Raw genomic sequence first — 7,862 nt, 5'->3', positions numbered from 1 at the left:
TCATTGAGCCCACCCAGAATCGATCTTAATGAAAAACAGAAGTCATTGACCCTGTAGATATCATCTATAAGCATTATTTTCTACAAAACAAGTTTGGGATCACGTGGTTATAGCATCTTCGTATGCTTTTTAAATCCTTCAAAAAACAACGGCTCACGATGTATCAAAATTTCATAACATAAAAAATCTTAGTTTTTTTTTGTCAAAAAAATACATTATCCAAAGCATGATTCTTATGAAATAAGCTGTGCTCAGTACTTCCATAAGGTTTAATTTAGAAGATACAACACCATGATTTCTACTCAGTAGGAGTTGGTACTCTGATTACCGTAGCGTTACTCTGTATATATAATAAAAAAATAACCTTATATGGCAAAAATGACACTCTTTCAAAATACCTTGAAATTTCAGAAATTCATCTATTGTCCAAAATCACAAATATTGTTATTTTTAGCCTTCTCCCCTATCATTTTTTATGTAGTTTTTTTGTCTTTATCGAAAACACCTTAACCACCGCCATCGCCGATAGTCATTGCCACATCTAACGCTTAATCTAAATCACCCTGTCAAAAACCACTCTCCGATGAATCACCTGGTGGTGCGAGTATGGCGAATTTCATCATGACTGAAGGAGCTACCACTTGGCGACGGAGAATGGCCTGGGTTTTCATATAAAAACTTGAACTTTGAATCTCGAAATCTCGCAAATATCTAATGAATTAAAATTTTACCAAATTTGCATAAAATAAGTGTGATCGAATTTTCTTTTAAACTCGAACCGACAAACATCGCAAATAATTGAGTTATCTCTCATAAAAATGTAATAACATTGCATAAAAGATCTATGATTTTTTTTTTAACTTAAATCGACAAACCTCACAAATACTTGAGTTGCCTAGCATAAAAAATGTAAACGTCGCATAAAAAATCTATAATTTTTTTTTAACTCGAACCAACAAACCCCACAAATACTTGAGTTACCTCGCATAAACAGTTTACAAAATTTGCATAAAATAAGTGTGAGAGAACTTTTTTTAAACTCTCAAACCTCCAAACATGGCAAATACATGAGTTACTTCGCATAAAAAAATCTTAAATTGACATATAAAATTTGCAAAATTTCTTTTCCAATTGGACTGATAAACTGCATAAATACCTGAGTTACTTTGCATAAAAAATGTAATAATGTCACAAAATCTGTAAAATTTCTTTTAAACTCGAACCTCCAAATTACACAAATACTTGAGTTACTTCACATAAAAAATGTAATAACATTGCATAAAAAAGGTGTATTTTTTTTAACTTGAGCCAACAAACATTGCAAATACTTGAGTTGTCTCGCATAAAATTTATGAAATTCGCATAAAATAAGTGCAAGTGAACTTTCTTTTAAACTCAATCTTCCAAACATCGCAAATACTTGAGTTTCTTTGTGTACAAAATTTCTAAATTCGCATAAAAATATATGAAAACTCTTTTAAACTTGAACTATGAAACTATGCAAATACTTGAGTTACTTCGTATAAAAAATGAAATAACATCACACAAAAAATCTGTGAAATGTCTTTTAAAATTTAAAACATGCACTTTTTTCTATGATTGAGATGTTGGTACCGGGTGTGAATCAGGGTTTATTTTTGCTTAGGGTTATTTTCAATCTGGTACCAGTATCTCAATATTTTTGTTTCTTTTTAAGAACAAAATCTAGGGTTCTTCGTGATCCCGAACTTGTGGTCCCCAAAGTCTCTTTCGCATAATTTTTTAGTTTTTTTATCTTTGATGACTTTTTTGGTAATTTCAATGAGGTTGCGGCATTCTTCCCATCGACTACTCTTGTTAGATCAAAATGTGAGTTCTTTGTAGACCCGAAGGCGAAGGACTTTATGTTATACAATTCACTTCGCACCATAATGTCCACATATGATAATGTCATCAGCATAGTATGTTATCGCTACCTAGTTAACAATAATAAGATTGTTTTTTCGTACTCAGTAGGTTTAACAGGTTTAATGTTTTGTTGCAGGGTCATTTTTTTTGCAGAATGTATGTGCTACAACTGTTTCACCGATTAGACGATTATACTTGTGAATGATATTGCTCGGCAAGATAATGAGTAAGTACTTTGCTTATATGTTTGTTAATTCAATTATTTTTTTTTTACATGTTGTTGACTTAGATTATGATTGTTATAGTCTTTTCGTGATCGCATATATGTCACTCTTGGGGTAAGGAGCATGGGAGAATTTTACCGAGGTACATGTTTAAATGTCCTTGTTTATGATGAGCATCGAAAGGCTGGTAGTTGTTTTTATAACGAAAATAAAACCTTTTGTTAGGCTGATATCACAGATGACATAAAACAAATGATCACTTATAAGTTAAGGAATTTTAGTTGGCAAATATAGCCGAAGCAGAAAAAAGCAATGGTCGAGCGAAAAAGGCAGTGGGAACCATAATAGCACAGTTAATTATGCATAATTTTATGCATATATTTTTATAGGTTTACATGCGTGATTACGTGTGATAAATGTTTAAAAATGCTTGTTTGCTAAGGTTTTTATTGATTTTTATCAAATCTTAATTTGAGCAAATTTGAGTCATCTTTTAACTGTTTTTGGAGAATTGAATAGGTTTTTAGAAAATATTTTTAGAAAATAAAGTCTTCTAAAATATTTGCAAATCCTTGGACTTTTTCTAATTTTTTTTTAACAACACCTAATTAACCCTAACTTTTAATTATAAATAGGAGCTTTACAGCAAAGGGGAGACATTTTTTCCCTCTTGAGATTTGCCCTTCTCTCTCATCTCTACCTCTGCATCTTCTCCTTTTTCCTCTCAACCAGTTGCCTACCTTTTTCCTCTTTCTTTTTCTTTCTGTTTCTTGCTTCTACACCTCATCATCGTTGATTCTTCTTGCTCTCATCATCGGAGAGATTGGAGGTGTGTGTGATTGCAATGGAAAGGTCACTTCTTCTTCTCAACCCGTCTGTCGGATGTAAGTTGTATGTAAACCTCTTCTCCTCTATCTCTTGTAGATATATTGCTAACTTAGATTTAGTGTGAATATTAGATTTTATGTTCAGCATTATGATTAATTTAGTCTGATCACATACTATTGTTTTCTGCATGGTAGCTTAGTTTTAGACATTGTTCTTAGTGAGTATTCATCAAATTTTTTTAGTATGTCCTCCTTTCCCATGTTTGACTTGAAAACACAGCGTAGCGGGCATTCAAGATAATTTGTTTTTTTGAGCCATTGAATCGCCTTACGATCTGATTCGAAGGCACTAAACTAACGTGATCTGCTTGAATCACATATCACGCTAGTTTAAAGTTTCTTGAGTTAGATTTTTTGTGAAATCTGGAAACAACCATCGTGAAATCTCATTCACGCTCGCTGGGTTTCGGGTGACATTGAGTTGCTGCCCATGCTACACCAGAACATATCGTGACATATATTGTCGAATGTGTAGATAAAAGAATATTCTTTTTATGCTGGCACATATAATGGATTATCTCTCTTGACTGGTGTACTATGTGAGAATCAAATCATGCAACTTTTCTTTGACTGTGTAGACAAAGATAGTGGTTGTGTTATTGAGTCAGCTGGTTCATAGTTTCTTTTGTTCATAAATGAGAGTGTCACAGTCGGTTTGGTCATTTTTCAATTTTTAAACTCATTTAGCTTCAGCCGATTAGGGTGCCAAATCAACATAGTTAAGCATTTAGTTTAGAATTACTTATTTCATGATTTTTTTAGTCGGATTTCGAATTCTTGTTTTGTATGGTGTAGCAGCTACCGGGTCTAGTAATTAATAGTCTGATTAACTCTGTCATTAATTCATAGTTAATTGGTGTAATTGGTGCTTAGATTGCATTCATGTTTACTTGTTTATTGAGTTGAGTTTGTAGTTCTCATTGGATTGTTTTAAGTCAACTAGGGGTTAAATCACTTAGTTCATTTTGTTTAAAATAGATGGTTAGTTTTACTATTTTGTCCTTTAGTATATTTTGTTATTTCATGTTAGTTCATTGCATGTTTTTGTGATTTTTTTCCATACTAACCGTAGATTTTTGGGTAGTTTTTCTTCTTGTTTTTTGTGTTCGTGTTTTTATTCTTCTAGAAAAACATTCAGACATGCGGTGAGCCCTCGAACACGCTCTCGAAGAGTCCTTTAAGGTCCTGAAAAGGTCCCTCATTCAGGTCCCTAAGGGAGCCCTCAGAATACCATTGTATAAATAAAATGCAAGAAGAGGATGAGCAGCTCAAGCACTGAAGACCTTTTCTTTTATTTTTAGTTTAAGATTTGTTTTATTTAAGTCATTGGGTCTGTAATAAAACCATTAATTATTCTTTGTAAGTCCTCTACAGAGGGCAACACTTATTTTTTTATTTAGTTAATTAATTAATTATTATTTTTTTAAGGCAACAAAAGTAGTTTTGTGTGGGGTACAAAAGCACTTAACATGTTTCCTGAGATTGACCCAGACTCCACCACTCGTGTGAGCCAGCTTTTATTATTTGGTGTCTAGCTTGCATAAACACTTTTCTTTATCAAAAATATCTTGTAAAAATCTATTGTATAAAACTTACACCAAATTTTTGGTGTCGTTGTTGGGGTTCGGTGAATTAAGAAGTGAGTACCCATTTTGTTGCCTAATTTGTGTTATTTAGGATTGCTATTTTATTCTCATGTTGATTGATTATGACTATTAGTTTGCTTTCTGCATTTAGGATTATAGAATTGTCTGCTTGTGAACCTAGAGACCATCTTACTCTTCTTGCACGACCCACTTATTAGGCTACCCCTATGAGGTGACTGTGCAAGATTGATACCATATCCATAGTTTGCTTTGTGTAAAAATATATGTTGGTTGTAAGTGTGTGGTTTGTTATTTCTTATTTTTCTGCTTTCGTGGTGTGGTTTGATCACGTTAGTGTGATAGTAGGTAGAAAACCAACTTTTAGGATGGTTGCTACACTGGTTTACTCGGAGGTGTATGCAAGGGCGACGCTCGCTTGACCCCGAGCTCGTGGAGATGTTAGAGGACCATGAGTTCCTTTGTAGGAGAGCCCATCGATTTGGCCATGTGGCTGAGGATCAGCAATTAACTTGTCTTCTGAGAGAGTACTTCACTCATAATGCTTATACTCCTGCTTCCTACATCACGAGACCTCATGTAGGAGCAAACCAGTTTGAGATCAAGGCTAGTATAATCCAAATGTTACCATCCTTCTTTGGCCTTAGCAACAAAGACCTTTATCGTCATCTCGATGAGTTCCTCGAGATCTGCTCTATGGTGTATATCAATAATTTTGGGGATGACGCAATGAAGTTGACGCTATTTCTGTTCTCCCTCAAGGACAAAGTCAAGCACTGGTTGAAGGCTTTAGATATAGTTAAAATTACTACTTGGGAATGCATGCAAAGAGAGTTTCTCAAGAAATACTTTTCGATTGGTAAGATAAACTAGTATCGAAAAGTCATCACCAAGTTTTCACAAATTGAAGAAGAATATTTTATGAGATGTGGGAGAGGATGAAAGATCTTCTCTGAAAGTGTCTCCATCACAAGGTTCCCCATTGGTAATTGGTGAAATATTTTTATAACGGGCTAACCGAGAAGAATTGTCAAATGGTTGATGCAACATATAGGGGTACTTTCATATTGAAGAGTGAGGATGAGGTGTGGAGCCTGTTTGAGACCCTGAGTGAGAATTCGTTGCACCACGCTTCAACTTCACGATCTGAGAGGGTTTCACCTGTTCTTGTTGGAGCCAAGAAGCCTGATATCTTTGAGTTAGGGACAAACCTTGAGTTGCATAACAAGGTCAACCTGCTAACCCATAAATTGGATCAACTATTGTCGAATCCCTCCCCAGCCATGCAGGTGTGTGCGTTGTGTGCTAGCCCAGCACACCATGTCTTTGACTGTCCCGCAACGCCACAATACCCTGAGTTTTTTCAGGAGCAAGCTCAGATGATGCAAGGTTTTGCCAAGCCCACAACCAACCCATTTCCCAACACCTATAACTCGGGTTGGCGAAACTATCATAATTTCTCATAGAGAAATCTATAAGTTCAACCCCCCATCCCTTCCCAAAACTAACTCAGACAAGGCAATTATGCGTCTGGTTTGCAGAGATCCAGCTACCCTCTAGCCCAGCCTTCCTATAGTAACCCTGCATCTAGTCAGTCCTTCGAGGACAAGATGTTGCAGGCCTTCTCAGACATCAAGGCAAACTTAAGCTCCCACACGCATCCCATTGCCAAACTTGAGAAGCAGATGCGACAGCTCGCCAAGGCGCTTAGCAAGCGAAGCGAGGGAGCGTTACTTAGTCAGTCGTTGGTTAACCCTTGTGGTAAGGAGTCGATGCATAACCTGCATATGACAGATGCCCATCAAGAGCAAACTCAAGCTGTTATAACCCTTTAGGAGTGGGACACAATATAGAGCAAGGGAGGCTACAAAAGAAAGTGTGAGACCTAGTGTTGAGCAGTCAGTCAGATATACCTTAGGAAAGCAAGAAGACTTTCCCATCTGAGCCTTCCAAGTCCTATATCCTAAAAGCCTCCTTTCCTGAGGCGTTAAAGAAACTGAAGTCGTTCGGCAAGCAAGGGGTGAACATGCAAGAGATGCTTAAAATTTTTAAGCACATTAAGATAAACCTCTCCTTGCTAGATGTCATCTATCAAGTTCTTGCATACGCAAAGTTCTTGGAGAAGCTTTGTACGTAGAAGAGGAAGTTGAGGTCCCATATGTCGAAGAAGATCTATCTTACTAAACAGGTGAGTGCGGTGTTACAACACCAAACCCCACCAAAGCGTTGTTAGAATCAAACTGAATCGGTCGTTTTGAATCGAATTGTCCAAAATTTATTTGCTTCATGTCAATAGTCAAATTGATCCCACCTCAAAAATAAGTCAATTCAACCCTGATTCAGCTTGAATAGCCAGTGCGACTAGGTCTGTTTCAGGCATGATTTCCCTGCTCGTAATGAAGGGGAAAAAAGAGATAAAAAAACCCCATCAATCAAAGCCTTCCTCATCGTGCATCAGTTGTAGTAGTTTCTATATTTGGTCATCGTTTGCTCCCATATAGAACTAAGAATCTGAAAGATTTAGGCAAACAGAAATCACATTAACATATATTATCAATAAACTGAACTTGTACATACATACTTGATTAGCAGTTAATTCACCTGAGAGTCAAAAGACAATAAGGTCATTGGGGACTACAGAGCAAAGTCAGGCATCCAAACAAGAAGATTTTCACTTGTAAGAGGGTTTTAATAATGGACTCCACATTAAGCTTCTTGGATTGACTCACATTTAAGAGGGTTTTAACAATGGGGTTCACATTCATCTTCTTAAGATCAATGTAAGATTGTGATGCAGTGAACAGAAGGATCCCTTCCAAAAACTAAAAAACTAAGAAAATAAGAAAAATAACTAAAAATTACTCATAATTCATTTCATCTCCCCCTTCTTTATCTACAACGAATATTTATAGCAAACAATAAAGAAAACCCTAAAAACCTTAATTTTTACTATGAATCTAAGATAAATCCAATCCAAACATGACTCAATAATCAATATGGATCTAAGATAGATACAAAATAAGATCCTAGATTAAAATTTAAACTAAATAATTATACAAAAACCAAAAAATGAAATTGGACCCTGTAGACCTGATAATGACTCGCTCATGCATAAAATTGATGCAGTGAGCTGGAGGATCCTCACACAAATCAACACCCTAGAAAAATGAGAAAACTAGGAAAACAAAAAAATAACAAAAAAAATCGCTCACAATTCATTCCATCCCTTCTGGTTGTCTCTCTATAATGAATGTTGAAGC

General features: G+C 35.6%; 1 protein-coding gene across 1 annotated transcript; it reads left to right on the top strand.

Moving 5' to 3' along the window:
• Nucleotides 1–5,040: 5,040 nt before the first annotated feature.
• Nucleotides 5,041–5,475, top strand: LOC149845919 (uncharacterized). Its single transcript, XM_089989782.1, has one exon. It carries the CDS (start codon nt 5,041–5,043, stop codon nt 5,473–5,475), a length of 435 nt encoding a protein of 144 aa, XP_089845908.1.
• Nucleotides 5,476–7,862: the final 2,387 nt, after the last annotated feature.

The sequence above is a fragment of the Nuphar pumila genome, chromosome 2 (genome assembly GCF_984573655.1).
Source record: "Nuphar pumila chromosome 2, dmNupPumi1.hap1.1, whole genome shotgun sequence".
Taxonomy (NCBI): Eukaryota; Viridiplantae; Streptophyta; class Magnoliopsida; order Nymphaeales; family Nymphaeaceae; genus Nuphar; species Nuphar pumila.
Note: the sequence above shows the minus strand (reverse complement) of the source record. Positions and strands in the feature narration are given on the sequence as shown.